Consider the following 17,460-nt stretch of genomic DNA (forward strand, 5'->3'; position numbering starts at 1 on the left):
ATGTCCATTTGTCCAGAAACATGCTTTCAGCTTCCCTCCTTCTCCTCCAACCTTCCCCACATGCACAGAAGTCAACTTTGTTTCCAAATTTTAACTACTTTAAAAGGAATTAAATGTAATCTGTCTATGGTTATGTCCTTGTATCTCAATATCAAGACTGTTTGTCAGTCTTACCTTTCCCAAATGTAGGTTTATCCATCTGGTAAAGGTCCTCTTCTGTACATTTTCCCGTTCCACTAGAAATACCAGAAACAAAAAACAGCACTTAAGTTTCCAGAAGAGGGAAAGCTGGTAGGAAATTTCAAAAACTGATGCACAAAAAAGTCAGAATTCATGAGAGTTCTGTGAATAAAACAAATATATTCCAAATTGATATAAGGTTGAGCTATGGTGTTTTATTCAATTTCTTTGCCCAGACATGAGCTATAGACTCGTAGATGCATTCTAAAGGATGTAGGAAGAAATCTCTCTTAGTTTTGCAGTTTTCAATGTAGCTTTTAAGAGGTGAGCATTTATGTGTTGTGCACAGCTCTTCAGTGATGTTAGCCTCTGAGCAGGTAGCTTGACCCTTCTATGTCAATTTATAGGATTAATGCAACACCCTCATGCAAATTGCACTGGCGTGGATTCCAATGTACTTACTTGCACGCACAAGGAAACAGGACCACATTAGCCAACACAACAATTTTGTCTTCATTCTTATGAATGGAAAAGCCTCATCAAATCTCAACTTCCCAATCTCCTAACTAGTGCATTTAAAATCAAAATTCCAGGTCCCTATGTTGAAGAATCATTTTACTTATATTGCAGTAAGATGAGGAGCGCTTTTTCTCTGCCAGAAGTGCTGTATGCTAGGTGCTGTACAAATAACTCTTGGGCCAGCTGAAGAGTTTTTAGTCACATCTGCCATTTCCTGAATCCATTTCCATAGTGAACTACAGCAAAAGTGTAAGGGGAATCATATTACTGACCAACTTTCATTTACCTTCTAATATAAAAAGTAAACCATACATTTAATATAAATGAAGTAGACTGACAAAGTAATATTTCATTTCGGAGACAATTATTCTCAAGTGGTTCTCAAATTTCACTTGAATTAAGGAAATCTGGCAATTTATGAACAAAAAACATTAATACTACTTATACGCTGTATTTCAATTTACTCATGGAGCATATCAAATGTATTTTAAAACCATTTTGTGTTTCTTCAGCCGTACAAAAATAGCTAACCTATCTACTGGGAAATCACATTCTGTAAAAGTCTGGTTTGTTTTTATTGGTCAGACTAATTATAGGCTAAGTTGTAGCTTCCGTAAATCAAATTTTAATATTGTTCTTTTTGATCATTTTAACTGAAGGGTCAGCAGCCTCTAATCATATGTATAATTGTTTTCCTTATTTTGATGTATTGGAATAGAGCTTTCAGCATGAATTACATCTGTCACTGATGGCCACTCAGGCCTTTTAAGTCCTTTTATTCCTGTAAAACCTGATTTTATGTAAGATTGGTTAAAAAAAGTCATTACCCCTTAGGTGCTTTAGAAAACACAGAAAATGCCAAACTAATTATTGCTGTTGGCTTTTCTTTTAAAATATCTTAGAAGAATGTGCACAGATTTGAAACAGCTCTCTACAAATGAAACTGTAAATTATATTAGGGCTCCAGAAGATCTGTAAAAAACCCACAGCATTTACCACCTACAAATCTCAAAGTACAATAAACTAAGAGACGTGTCACATCTTTCTTGGGCTTCCCTTCCTTCAGCACCTTGACCCCAGCCTTGGGGTCCATGCACTCACACGTCCACTTCTGAGCAGCAGAAGTGCTATGTGTCACCGAGGGTGTAACTTCCACAATCGATCTGTTAAAATTAACTTTGGAGGGCGGGTGGAGGTTAATGTTATGCCAGATCTGTTCCCAGATATACTTCTTTTTGTTCAAATACATGTGTTGGTGCAAAGGGGAAGGCAGAACGGGCGCAGGAGCTAGCAGCAGGCAACGGGGCCGCCTCTTTGTTGTTTGTCTAAAATGCTCAGGAATGCTCGGACGGGCAGTGCCAGGTTTCGAGGAGGACAGGAGCCCTTATCAAATGGTCTGGCTATACAGGCTTCCAATGTCGACCAAAATCAAAGAGGAAACACAGAAGGGTACACAGAAGCAAAATTAACGTTTTCTGATTTCATCAGAGCCTTGGTTCCTTGGTTTCAGGTCCTATTTTCCACCAGTCACTTTGGCAACCTTCATTTTCAGGGTAAATAAGGATGCAAGAGAGAGCTGTGTTTATTTACAGATCATCCATAAAACTAAGCGCACACTGGCTCCTAATTTTGCTGCAGAAATTCTGCCACCGATGCAAATTTGAGTTGCGCGTATGCCTGAAAGGATGGGCGGGCCAAGCTGGTATTACTGCTTCAGGAAGCTCACACACCAAAAAAACCCCACGCACATTCAGGAAAGCACTTGTATACACACACAGGTTTCTGACACTAATCAGCGAACGTTTCTATACCAAACAGCCTCTTTCCAGTAAGAACGATGACCCCAGAATGGACACTATTTGATTCTGTAATAGCGTAAAGCAATAGTAACTGGACGGGGAAGAGGAAAGGAGAGGAAACGTGTTTATAAAATCCCTAAGGCAGACAGACCCCTAATGCAGTCCATATGCTCGATGGGAGAGTTAATGGGAAAAGTTCAGCAGAGGTATTTACTGATGTGTGCCTTTAACTGTTATTCCTCTCCAGCTTTGTGGACCTCCCAGTTTCCGTACAGCCTCTCTTCTCTACAACCTTTTCATTTCAGACGATTGTAGAGACTCTATAAACTTTATACAGTTTCTATAAATTAAATGGAATCTTTTTTTCTCCTTCGCACCTACTATGGTATAAAAGTGAAGAAAATCGTTCAAGTCTAAAGTTCCTATGCTTATGTATATAGTTTACCGAAACTGCACTGGGTTTACTGGGCAGCTAGAGAGCAATAACACCATTATAAAATAATAATTACACACACCATATGGCTGGCCTGCACACAAATCCTACGTTGGAAAAGAAGGATGCCTGCTGTGAGGGTTGGATTCAAAGATGTAATGCTGGCAGGTAGTAAAAAGTTAGGAATTGCCATTTTGGTTCAGCTCAGCTCAGACCTTGACATAAGAGAAAAATTATAAAGACAAATTCTGACCACCACACAGAAGCTGCGTCTTCCATCCTCTTTGAATAAGCTCAACTGCAACGTGCTTTCACAGCAGGGTCTAAGATGTTGCAGGGGCACAGTATTGGTATCAAAGTACACAGGTAAGGCACTGACAGGTATTAGCTGCAATAATTTAGAGGGGAAGAAACCCCTAGAGAAGGAAAAGGTGTACTGGTAGGATGAGGAGCCTGCTGTATGACCCACACAGGTCTCTGCCCCACAACTGTGTCCTAGAGGACAGCAGAATTTGGCAGAATCTGGCTCAGCCACAGTATCTGCACCCCAGTCAGTTTGCAAATAAATATTCACAAAGATATATATTCTGGTTTGTCAGATCTTATGGCAGAGGCAACTAATTTGTCACAGAGTAAAACTAAGCTAGTTCAAAAACCACTTGGGCAAATTCAACATTACGCTGTTAGGGACAAGAGAGTTCGGCTGCTTCCCTTTGTGGCACTTTTTCTTTCCCTGCCAGCCTAGAAATTCCTCAGGCATTTAGTGCTAAAGCCATTTCTTCCTCCTTCAAATCTCCTCAAAGGTCACTACTGTTGCAGTACCCACAAGAAGCCAATCCCCTAACAGCCTCTACCTTCAACAGCAAATTGGAGATAGCAAATATTGATTTGCTTTTAAATACTATTTATTCTGTTGTTGTAGAACCAGTTATAAATAATCCTCTGAGGCACACCATCGTGGGGCTGGGCACATGAAGGAAGTATGAAACATGGAAACTGATTTGAGTGGAACACTTTTCAGTGTGTAATTACATAGCTTCAGAAAACTGCTTGATTTGCATATATGGATATTACTCCCAAAGCAAAGCAGAAGGTCACTTAAATTTGTTTCCAACGCTGTTAGCATTTCATCCAGGATATCATCAGCAGATGACGTTTAAACCTTCACAACAGGCCAAGCTGGCTTTTAGATCCACTTGCCACCTACCTTCAAGACATCTCGTTAACTAGTAGTTTTATAACATGCACAAAAGCCAGCTCCTTGTTTCTACCACAGGTTATAACCATGGTAGATATATGATACAGCTGTTATTAATAAGTTTTCAAGACAGAAATGGTGGTGTTGGCCACCTAACTGTGAAAGAGGATGCTTCGATGGCCCTTGGCTTCAGAGGCAGTAACTTGCCGGGAGTATTGTCCCGTATCCACTTCAGATTCTCCTGCCAAGTTACTGCCTCTGAAGCCAAGGGTCGTCAAAGCCTCCTCTTTCACAGGTTCTCCTGTGGCCATCACAGAACCAGCTCATAACCTGTATGGCTCTGGAGGTATCCAAGCATCTGCCAAAGTCTTAGATCAGGAGAAAATGGCACTTCTATTAAACAACACAAATATATGGGCAAATGCACAATATTTAAATACTACAGCCCAATTCCAAAATGACACGTGTGGTTCAGACACCCTAAGTCTTGGGAAATGCAAATTCCTCTCCTTCCACCTTCCTCACCCCAAAACCGCAGCTCATACAGCCAGGCAATCAATCAGTCTGTAATAAACACACATACTGAACAATCTACTTTTGACCCAAACTCCAGGCCACTAAATAAAATGAGAACTGGATTTTAGACTGGGCTTCATGGTGTTCCTACACTGTGGCTCAAGCCTAGGCATTTCTGATTACTAGTCATCATACTATCCAGTTTGAATACTGTTTTCTGCAAACTTAATACTCCTGAAGGAAGCCAATCTTAGAAAATGGATTTTACCTAAAATTGCTCATTTGCTGCCCACAACGTTCCAAGCTTGTGCTACTCTGTCTCAAACACTGAAGAGTGTTTCCAGACATGAAAGCCCATGTTGTTTTTACAGATCATGACAAGGCTGCCAGCAATAGCATTAGCTAAAGAGAACTTCTTAGGTTTTTGTTTGTGTTAGGTGGTTTTATCTTTGCATAGACCCAGACTGATGGCAGTGAGTAGCTAGGTTGAATTTTGGTGTCAAATCAGCAAAAAGAGGGTGACGTCTGACTAAGATTTGCCTCAAGAAGTTTCTGTATACAATGCAGCTGGGACACATGAATCCTAGCATGCTGTTCTACCTTTTTTTTCCCTATATAGATGCAAGTAATTGCATCTGCTACATGAGCAAATAAAGGCCGTGTCATTAGTTACAATAAGCGGTCAGGCATTAGATAGAGGATGTTGATGTTAGATATAGGATACCAACAGCTGTAAGGAAGCACAGATCCTTGTCCAGACCTTTTACTGTTCAAACACAACAGGTGGGACAAAGTTCAGATGCAAAGACAAAAGACAGGGCACATGCAAGCAACATATCTGACCTGGGAAGGGTGATTAAAAATGAGCTGTAAAAAAAAAAAAAAAAAAGAAAAAGAAAAAAAAGAGGGATGAGAAAGGGAGAGTGGGTGGAGGACAGCAACTGACAGCAAAATAAATGGAGAGTTTAAGACAAAATGTGTGAAGTAGCACAAGGAAAAGCTTAATTAAATTTTCTACTTTTCCTTCATCTCAACAGGGAGTTACATTAAACACATTGAACTATGAACCCTCAGAGACTTAATCTCTATGATATATTTTTACAAGAGGCTGAAAAAATGGCTCACAACATAAGACAACATGTAGGAAAACACATTCCTCTCAGGTCCGTATGGTGCAGTCCAGCTACATCGCTCAGTGAGTACTCAGTAATTACAAGAAAATCTCCATATTTGTAGGAGTGTGAATTTTAATGGCATAATCAAAGTATAAGGAATAATTTTATCCAAATTGCCCACAAAAGTCATTTTATAAGCTTCTGAATTCCTGGGAATTGTATATTTTCCTCATGCTTAAGAACCCCCCAAACAGCTTAGAAGATTAAAATAAATTTTCTTTTTGATCTATACAGGGTCTGAAGGCTTTGTTGTGTACCAAATGCCAATTTGATGTAATTTGGAGCACATGAAATATTAAATCTTAAAACCTCTGGTTTTCTAAAGGAAACATTAACTACACCATATAACATGAGACTGCTCTCAAGTTACCTCCTATGGAACAGGGCCTGTAAGACTTCCAGATGAAGTTGTTAAGTTAATTGTTTGTTGAAACTGACCCATTTATTAGGGTCCTTATTAAATTTCTATGGCAGGTGTTGAAAGCTTGAGGCTTTTTCATTCCATCAAAGTTGCAGAGTCTGAGTCTTACTGGTTCAAAACTCTTTAAAACTCAGGCTGGTGCTGCAGAACACAAACATCGCAGGATCACAGGCATTACATTTTCATTAGCTGCAGCTAAACAGGTTTCTTTTGGAGTTCAGTGTCTGGTTATAGCAAAATATGCTGCAATTGGTATATTAGGACAAATATTGCAGGACGAATATGAGATTTCTAAAAAACTTTTAGTGCTTCAAATCCTCACAAAGCCTGAGACAGATGTTCCTCTTACCAAAGCATCAGAAAGATGAATTTACTTGTAAATTCAGCTGGGCTCTGGAAGATAAATCCTACGTAAAATATTACTATTAGAGCTGATCAAAATAGCTTCCAATGAGAGGGATTTATTTTTTCCTCTTGAAAAGTAATTTGGTACTGGCAGATGGTAAAGATTCCCCTCCTTGTACCCTTCAATCACAAAGTAAACATCTTTGTCCTCATGACTTTTTATACACATGGAAAATGTTATTCAACAGATTAACAAAATTTGTCATTTACATACCAGGAATTTTCTTATGAAACAAAACTTGACAATTTTCAAAAAGAGAAATACAATTCTGTTCTGAACACTGAATGAAACAAACATCAGCGTTTACTGGGAATGTTAGTGGACCTGACAAAGTAGTAATTAGGTTAAATTAAATGGCTTTGGAATTGATCTAACAAGTGATTGAAGCGTTGATCCAGCAAGGAGTTTTCAGACTGTGCACACCACCTCTTGTGGTATATTACATGCTGCACAAGGAGCATAATACCTCCTTCTGTAGATGAAAATAAACAGCATCTGGTATTGCCAGCAGTGGCCATTAGAAGCAATGCACATTTACAACATCTCAATTCAAGAGCTGCTCCTGGCCCAGGGTTCGCTGTGTTCCAGTGCTGTTTGCTGCACTAGTACTGGTTTCTACAAACGGTTCACCTCCTGGGACTGCTGATGTTTCTTGGGGGTATTTAGGTCCCCAGCTCTGCAGTGGGCAAATGTCCAACCCTTGCCATTGCCGGAGTGCTGAACTCTGCTTCAAAGGGCAATGCTGACCTTCAATTTCAACCTCTTCTTGCACCTTTTCTACCTACTTGAGTATATTAGGGCTGATTCTCTTCACTTGCTCAAAAATAAAATCAGTAATGCCCTTCTGAAAATAAGAATATTGTAGTCACTGCATTCAGCCAGGTACCAGTTAGTCCTATCTTCTTGTTAGACAGAGGAACAGCTCTTGAATCAACTTCACACCAACATGGTTCTACCAGCACTGACACAGCCCTTTTCCCGTCACTGACATGGAGAAGAATGCCTCGTACCTATACTAATATCTGCACCAATATCTAAAATATCACTCCTAACTGAGGATCTTGGTGCTCAGCCTGTAGCATCTAATAAGAAAAGAACAACAGCTGCCAGAAGCCATTCTACCTCAACCAAGTAAGGGCTCGTCACAAAGCCCAGTCCATTTCATCTCCACTGCTCTGCATTTACCCGTATTTGTTGTGGCAAACCTAGAAAGCCTAGTCTGTGAAACATTCCTTACTGTTTATGCTTTTTCCTTCCAGAGAGGAAAAGAAAATCCTTTTGGCTGGTTAATTTTGTTGAGACATCAGAAGCTGAAATGCAACAAGATATTCTGCTTTACATCAGTTCTGACAGCAGTGCTAAAGCCTGAATAATTTGAGATGAGCAAAGAAGCCCAACAAAACCCACACTGTGTCAGGGTTATTTCTTGACATTCAGAATCAGATGAGAACTAGCATGTGCCCAGATTCCCACTGCTTCCTCTATTCATCAGTTAATGTTAATAGGTTGGTGGTTAACTGTACTTCCATGCGTTTGAAAACGCTGTAACTGAATTTCTGAGTAAAGGAAGAAAATGCAGGTGCAGGAGACCGGCAACACACCCACTTCCAACAGAAGTCCTGGGTAGCTTCCTGAGCATCTTTACAGGAGTCAGCCTTTAACACAAAATTTGAACTCTCAGAATTAGTAACCAGGAGACCTTCAAAGAACTACAGGATGGTGCAGAAGGGCTGAGGAGACAACTGCCAGAGATGTATAATCTTCTTTGGAATTTGCCTGTACCTGTGGGAAACTTGTACTTAGAAGACAGTAGTTTCATTTTCTAACGTCAGGTAAGGAAAGGCAACCATGAACATGGTGTGACACAAAACTACCTTGCAGAAGCCATGAAATCACAACGAATTGCCTGTTGGGGTGCCTGTAGCTTCTGGATTTCTCTTTTCTGCTTCCCCCATTGTCTCCAAACAACTAGGGGACATTACACAGCTGGTATATAATCCAAACCAAGAAATGCTTGTGAAGCCTTCTGAGATTCACACAGAGATTCAGAAGTAAAAATTATACATGTGCAATACTACAAAAACAGTATTAAAAGCAAGAAAGAGTAACCTATTGCATGGACCACTAAAACCTACTCGTACGCTCAAAAAAGGAAGGCGCCTCAGATGGGTCTCCCCGGTGAAAATTACACAACATCACACTGCATTCTGCCTCTCTCCTGTTTATCCATCCCTTTAATGTCTCTTATCAAAGCCACTAAGCAGCACAGAAGAAATAGAGGGAGGAGCATGGTAGTCAGATGAATACTAGAAGCGTGCAGAAATACATGCAACTCTAAGAGCAAAAGATAGAAGAGATTTATGGAGATTAATATTAACTAGCACAAAATCCTGTGGCTTTGGAGGAATAAGCAGGTGCTTTGTCCATTGTGGGCCAGACACGTGATCTGAAGTGGAGGGTACGAGACCATTCTTGGAGGTATGGAGAAGAAAACAAAACCAAAAACACAATGTAAGAGATGGGAGCTACGCTGTAAGGTGCTGTGTCACAGAGCAAGGCAACTGCTATTTAAAAATAGATGAATGCAGAGTGTAAGCTGCCAAAGTTAGATTACAATGGCTAAAAAGATGAACTACAGGAGAGGTGCTTTTTAAGATGAATTATAAAATGCAAGAGCCTAGCAGGGACCAGTGGATATTCCTGAGGAGTTGCCATGTGTCTTAAATGACCTTCTAGGAGGTATGCTTCAAGAGCATCACATCTACTTTTCTAGAAAAGGTTAGCTGCCACAGAAGTAGTTACGGACAGATCAAAGATGGCAAACTTCTGAGTGCTCAGCTAAGTCAATCAAGTAGCCTCCCCCACGAAACTCTGACCCTCACTCAGCCCCCCTCTGACCCTAACAGAGTCTTCATGGGCAGCACAGCAGAAAGCCTGGTCCCCTCTGTGCGCTGGTGAGTACTGCTTTAGGTAGCACAGGGAACCATGAGTTGGAAGTCCTGGGCATTGTCCTGGGTGATGCTATCCAGCTGCCAAATCTTAGCAGAGAAACTATTTTCCTGAAGTCAAGAGCAGTCTTTCTTTTGCTCCAACAGGCTTTGAAACCAGGCTATGATGTGTGAAGTTTGTTCAGATATAGCATTGGCACAGCTTACCAGTTAATCAAAACTAGAAGGTGTCAGACAAAACCTTGGACTGGGCTTGGATTGAGGCCTGCTGTAACACTCAGGATCCCAGCTCTTCCTAAGAGTCTCCCAGAATGTGGCAATGTGGCCCTGAAGTGACTGACTGAAGCTCTTGATGGAGCTCCACATTTTTAGCTGTATGCCTAAAAGCAGGTTTCAGCAAAAGAAATGTGTATACAGGTTCTCTTGTTCTGAGAATCCAACACTAAAATAGTACTATTTTATGGCATTAAATCAATGACATCAAAAGACCATAGCACAATGAGCTGTACACACTGCATGCGTCTTCAACACTGACACCGTCATGCCTCCTGACTCTGTCATTAAATAGTTAATCTATAACTTCCAGGACAACAACCACCTTTCTACTTGTCTATTTTTTGCAATTCTTTTCCAAAATTCAAACGAGAACATGGCAGGAACCATGAAACTCTCACTCACTCTTTCTCCCTCATGGCTCACAGGGAATATCCACCCGGAAGAAAAAGTAAACATAAAAAAAATTTGGACTTAAGTGCCAAGCAAATATTTATGTTATTTATGGACATTTCCAGAAACAAAATTTAGCAGAGTGGCATTCCTGATGTACAGTATTACTCGTAGCAAGACAATCCTCTTTCAAGCAAAAACCTGTTACTACATTATCTATACTCTGTCTTTGCACAGTATCTTCAACCTGATGAACTCTGTGATCCTCCTTATCACACTTTCACATCCTTGGGGACAAGACATAGCATTGTCTCCTGTTACAAAGGAGAAAATGGGAGCACCAAGAATTTCAGGGACTAATTATCATGCAAGCAACAAGCCCTTCCTTTAATACATTCAATGGTGCTCATACGGCATCACATCTTTCCAAAAGGCAAGTTTAAAAAAAAAAAAAAAAGCTCATGGAAAGAACACGTATTTTGTTTCTTTGAACTGTGCTCAACATGCATAATGATCCCTCCTGAGATGGATTTAAGAGATGTACTTCAAAATGGGACGTAAACCATTTTATTTGCTATCTTAGCTTGTACTCAGAACGGTAATCAGACATTCCAGAGAAAGGTGGACTTTCAAATATATGTCATAGTCCACAGCACAAGAGGAATCAAGGCACTTAGGAAAGAGAAGGAGCTTCCGTCAGAGGGTCTGGTTTCTACAGCCCTTTGAATCAGTTCTGTACTTTTATTTTTCTTTTAATGCCAATTACAATTACTTTTCCCCAGCTTCCTGGTGCTTTTGGCCACTCCCCAAGACTATTAGAGAGACAAAGAGAAGGAACGTTTCGGTCACTGCAGCCTGCTTGGTGGGACTTCAAAGTTGGACCATGCAGAAGCGTAGTTTCACATACCCTTTGACCCAGTACAGATCTGCACTGCCACTGAGAGTCTTAGCCAACGCTTCGGCCAGCACAAGGGAGGATGTCAAAAAGCCTTTTGGCAGCAGATCTGGCCTACTGCGTACAACAGCCCTTGGCCTGAGAGCGCTCATATGTCTAAACACTACCAGATCAGCCCACTCTCCCTGCCCCACATTTCTTTTGCACTGCCTTGCATCTCTCACCTCAAGCCCAAACGACAGGATTCCGGTTAATGAGTGTTCCTCGCATTTTTTATCCATTTGCCACATCAAACCATGAACATTGTGCAATGGGAATAGCGCAGAGCATGAGGACTGACAGCATTCCTACTTCCGTAGGAGTCAGAAGAGCTCTAATCAGTCAGCTCCTGTTCTGCCTCTTTTCTCGCTGTCATGGGCACACCTGCCAATTTCACCACAAAGGACCGCTGGTATGTGCTGGATATGGTTAACATGATACATCCACCTCCCGCAGGCCTGCAGGTGCTTACAGAGCCAGAACGTGCATGCTCTCCAACAGAAAAGTCACTATTCGGCCTCCATTTTTCTTCATCTCTAGGCTGTGAGATGGGTGGATGAGCAATGGAAGAGGATAGCAAGGACACTGCTGCTTTCAGGACTACACACTCCAGTTCCTTATGGCAACTCAGCTGGACAATCCAGTAAAATAGGAAAAGACACCAAAAGCACCAGGAAGGCTGCTCTGCACACAGCCTCTGATGTCAGCAACACCTTCTTGTCAACAACATTGAGATCAGCTGAGCTAGTACAACCATGGACATGGAATTTTGGGTGACAGAGAAAGACGAGACGTTCTCTTCACTAAGGCCATGCCTATGCTTAGACCTAGAGACTTTAAGCTGAGAAGCTTTTGCAGATGGCAAAGGTCCTGCTTAGCAATCAGTGCCTTGCCTTGCTCACACCATCCAGCAACTGCTTAGTTTTGTGAGCCAGGTTTTAAGGTGAGAAGCTTAACTCTTGCAAACAGTGTCTACTCTTTACAGCTGTATGAAATGACCTAAGGCAACCCAAACATTTCTGGAATATCACACCTGACTCATGGGTTTCAAGAGCCATATGTCCCCAGTGTCTGTCATTTTGGGGTCATGGAAAGACATCATTAAGTATTCCAAGGACTCTGGCAGGCTTGAAGTGTGCATGGCAATGAGCTTCATCAAAGCACTCACAGCACGCAGGTACAAGCAAAGTCACACCAGAGAATTGAGTAATCATGACTAAAACATGATCATACAGTCAGTTCCCCTCAGGATCAGAAACACAATGAAATCTTCATAGAGAAAAAAAAAAAATCAGGAACACAACTACCTGATTGCAGCCTTTTGCATGGCAACAGGGAAACAGTAAGTCTTCAAGCAAAAGATGCTACTTTGAAACTGAGGTATCATTAAAAAAAATAAAAGGACTCACAATGCCAAACAGCCTTTAGACTCTGCTACAACATATTGTGAGGAAGGTCATGGATACCAGAGTATGACCTCTATTAAAAATATTGTATAGAAGTTGGAGAAGAGAAGGCTCAAAGTCTTAAATGACTGAAGGAATCCCTTTCAGACCTTGGGCAAATTTCCATGATCTCCGTGCTTCTCATTTTTAACAGTGGAGTCATTCATGCTTTGAAAGGATCTTGAAATTAAACCCACAAACACTGATTGCAAAGGCAGTCAGGTACTTCGGTGACAACTACACAGTGTCAGGCCCTAATGTTTAGGAAATAAGCAATTCATAAGATTATTTTTGTGACATTATCTATCTATCTATCTATCTATCTATCTATCTATCTATCACAACTGCTGATCAATAACGTCATTTAGCCAAGACAGGAATGCCAACAGGACTTGATACAACAGTGTGCCACTCTTGTCCTAGTTTTGTTTGCACCTGTACAAAATTCAGTCCCAGTGCAGGAAAGTTGTAAAGACAGCAACACCTTTTACCTACTAACCCTATGATACTGGAAGTAACCGAAGGGGAAAAATTACAACTGAACTTCACCAGCAGATGAAGATTCTTCCCTTGCTCACCAACATTGCATTCATCGAAACAAATCAGCAAGTCATCGGAAAAGTCAGGATGGGCATTTGGTTTGTTGTAACTTCCCTTGGAAGAAGGGACTGAAACTTTTCATGATTATCTTTTAGTTTATTTCTCTGTTAATAATAATGACTGCAATTTAGCTGTAAGAATGGCTTTGAAAATATACCTTCTCTATTTCAATTTATTTCTACAGCTGCAGAATTACATTGTTTAACTTTTCTTTCTTAAGTGGATTTCCTTTGGCTTTGGCTCCCATTTAATAAAGTGAGGAGTTTACTGAAAACAGCCTTTGCAGTTTCAGTGGATTAGTACGGTAAAGCCTAACTTGATTGAAAAATAACTTCACTCCATGTTGCTTTACTGCCAGTCAGCTCACACGAGTGACTACAGCTGCGTCTGGCCGCCAGACCAGTTATTTCACTTTTTGTTTGTTTTCAAACGGTCAGCAACAGCAATACCAATAACATGCACACTCTTCATTTTCACGTTCTGTGGTGTGTGCAGAGTAGGTGGGAACCATCTGACTGGAGACAGGTCGTCAGAAAAGGGCTTTTCCTGCTTTGCTGGAGATCAGCAGGTGATAAAAGCAAAGAAAGCAAGTATGGACCAAAGACAGCAATATAATTACTTACAATTCTATGCCAGATGAAACATGTGGGTGGCAATTTAGTAGGAAAAGCTTGTCTGAAATCCCTAAGCACATAATTTAATCAGGATTTGATGTTATGACACCACTACATGCTGCATACCTCTAAGGTCTGGAGAGCCTTCATCCCCCACTCCTCTCACATCCTGCAGTGCTCTGGGCACAGCCGTGTGCCGAGACTCTTCCTTGACAGTGCCCACAGCTAAAGATAGGCATCAGGATTTAGCGTTTATTTGTCTGCTAAAACAAACAGATTTAATCCGTAGTCCCTTTTATTATGACATAAATAATAGTTACTCTGTTCTTTCAACACTGACAAGGTTTAATTTTATAGCTGTTTTACAGATGGTCGCATTAAGCTTCACACATGTGAGCAAACAAAGACTCTTTGACATTAACAGATGAGAAGTGAGGACCACGGACCTTTCAAACTCCCAAGACGAACTTTATCTGCCCTCTCCTACCTTGGCCAGAAACCCAAAAATGGAGATACATGCTGACTTTTTACAAATGCCAGTGTTGGCTCATATGTCTCTGCTGGAAAAATAATACCCGACTGATTTACTTCTGCGTCCACTGAACATATGATTTTAAAGCTTAATTATATAAATCCTTCTACTTATGTATTTCCAGACCACTCTATCCATTAAAAAACCAAAAATTAAAAGATACAACAGAAGTATGCCTATATAGCAAAGGACCTATTTTTGTGACAGACAACGTGCAGGCAAGAAAAAATTTTGAGTTTCTGAATAAGTAAATTACAATTTACAAAATAATGACAAAAAGTACTCACGCAAGTTCACAGTGTTTGCGCTTTCAACAGAAACCTCCTTGGTAAAGAACATGAACTTTGGTCGCTAAACAAGAGCCAACGGTCCTCTAGAGAACTTGCCCGGTAAGGAAGTTGCCAAGGGGTTAAGAGATGAAACTATCTGGTTTCAGGAGGAAGGGCCAGTCAAAGGAAAAACTTTTGGCTAATATAAACTGACCCTTGTTCTCTGGATTTCTAGAAGCTTAATAAATTGATCCTTGCAATTTTAGCGACAATGGTAAGAAATTACTATTATACTGATTTTACAAACAAGTTAATTGACTGGTCTAATGTCACACAAGAAGCCAAATCACAACTTGAGCCTTGCTCTTGAAGTCACACTTTCCATGGCATGTAAGGATATGCTTAGAAAGTGCTGATTTGATTTCAGTTGCTATGCAAGCGACGGATCTTTAAACTGCAGCTTGTGTGGGCCCTTTTCTTAATGAAATCCACTGAGATACTGGACTCCACAGTTAAAATAGGTTTTACCATACAGGTCTGAAGTGAATAAATCTAGAGCAGAATGTACTTGCTATAAAAAGTAGGGGGAAAAAAAAAGTCTTCAAACTTACATTTGTCCCAAGAGTCACATAAAATTTCATGTCTCAGGGTTGTCTTCCAGAGAAACTAATGTTTCCCTGGAAACATGTTTCTAAATACAGTTGCTCCACTCATATCTTGTACTAACAGTTTGTTCTTCAAGTACAGATATGGGCTAATCAGTGCTGAGTTGGTACCCCTGAAACTCGCCTGCTCTAGTGAAATCTCATAATTTCTCAGGATCTATCTATTTTTAATAACTGAGAGCACAACAAGAGTAACCTATGGTCCAAGTTACTTCCAAAAGTCAATGGATGCACGTACCCATGCATTAGGAGGAGCATTACTGCATTTTTGACCTCTGGCATAAAAATAGAGACGCACTACTGCTAAACACTGTTCCAATCTGAGACAGACTGCGGGCACTTCAGGAAGGGGACTGTACCCTGACTTCATACCATGCCTGGCACACTGGAGCACCCATCACCAATCACCAAGAAGGATCCAGAGCTGCCCCAGCTAAGCTATGATGCAATATACATTTCTAAGGAGCTCCTAGGAACCAGTAGAGGAAATCTGCAAAGTCACCATGGTGCGTGGTTTCAGGAGATGGGTTCTTTCCTTGCTCAGGCACTAACGTACACATTAGTCTTAGTTTCTTCAAGGATAAAGCATAAAAGCTGGTGAATACTTCACTGTGAGAGCGCAAGAAGAAGAAGGAGCTGCATGTTTCCAGCATCCCTTCTGGTTACTCTGCATTGAACTTCTTGCCAGTATCCACCTACAACTAGGAGGCAGCGTTGGTCCTGGCATGTTTCCTAACAAGATCTGCACATTGCAGTGGGTTTGGCAGAGTGTTTGCTGCTTTGTGTCTCTGCCTAGGGAGAGCGGGCTCTGAAAAAAAGTGGTGGGTGACACCAGCCTTTGCCCTGTCTTCTTTATGCTTTACCAGAACAGAGGGGCTGGATGACATCACGCTAATCTCTTGTGACTACCTAAAGCAGATAAGGTGACAAATAATTCTTTTATCTTTTCATACAAGAGAGGTGGCAAGAGCAAGATTATTTGATCTGAAGAAAGGAAGACTTGCAATTTGACAGAGTATTTTTTTTCTCTTTGAGCGAGGTCTGTAACATCACAGGTGGCACTGAGAGAGACTAATTTGTTGTTGTCACTCCCAGCAATAGAACTAGGGAACATTAAATGAAAACATCAGGACGCAGGTTTAAAAACAAAATTAAGGGAATTGCCTCTTCACACACAACACAGTTGTGTTGTGGAAGTCCTCACAGCCAGACACTGTGGATTCAATGCATGTAAGGAGGTTTTAAGGGGAGGCACACTCACAGAAGGGAAATCCGCCCATGTTTATTAACTACAGTGAACTCCCTTCTGGCTCTGGAAGTCCCTGGTTTGCAAATAGTTGTAGACTAGATGAGGAAATTGTGACAACTGCTTGCCCTGTTCTTATACTGGTGTGGTGGTTTAACCTCGGCTGGATGCCAGGTGTCCACCAAGCCGCTCTATCACTCCGCTCCTCAGCAAGGCGGGGAGGGGAGAAAATTAAGATGGAAGAAACAACCCCAAACTCGTGGGTCAAGATAAAGGCAGTTTAATGTAGCAAAAACAAAAGGCCGCGCGCAGAAGCAAAGCAAAAAGCAAAAGATTATTCTCTACTTCCCATCAGCAGGCAATGTCTGGCCACTTCCTGCGAAGCAGGGCGTCAGTACACGTACTGGTTACTCCAGAAGACAAACGTTGTAAAAAAAAATGAATGCCCCTGCCCCGTTCCTCCCCCTATCTCTCAGTTTCTTATTGCTGAGCAGACACCATATGGTATGGCATGTCCCTTTGGTCAGTTTGGGTCAGCTGTCCTGGCTGTGTCCCCTCCCAAGATGTTGCCCACCCCCAGCCTGCTGCTGAGGGGGGGAAGAAATGTTGGAGAGACCGCCTTGATGTGTGCCGGCGCTGCTCAGCAGCAGCCAAAACCCCGGGGTGTTACCAACACCTTGCTAGCTACCAATACACAGCACAGCACTGTGAGGGCTGCTGTGGGGAGAGTTAACTCCATCTCAGCCAGGCCCAATACGAGTGGGTACTCCCTTTTGGCCTCTGTCAGATAGAGATACTTGGCGAGACAGACCTTTGGTGTGACTACATGGCCTCCAGTTCATTCTTCTATCAGGTACAGTGGACGAGTCTCAGCCATGGGACAAGCCAAACAGA

The 17,460-nt window shown here is 41.4% G+C and overlaps 1 protein-coding gene across 1 annotated transcript in view; it reads right to left on the reverse strand.

Moving 5' to 3' along the window:
• Positions 1–17,460, reverse strand: part of CLMN (calmin) — a 77,130-nt gene that overhangs the window by 24,087 nt on the left and 35,583 nt on the right. The window contains exon 2 of the mRNA XM_054828711.1: positions 175–236. Within this exon, the coding sequence (XP_054684686.1) occupies positions 175–236 (62 nt within the window). The remainder of the gene's footprint in view (positions 1–174; positions 237–17,460) is intronic.

This window comes from Grus americana, chromosome 5, assembly GCF_028858705.1.
Source record: "Grus americana isolate bGruAme1 chromosome 5, bGruAme1.mat, whole genome shotgun sequence".
NCBI lineage: Eukaryota > Metazoa > Chordata > Aves > Gruiformes > Gruidae > Grus > Grus americana.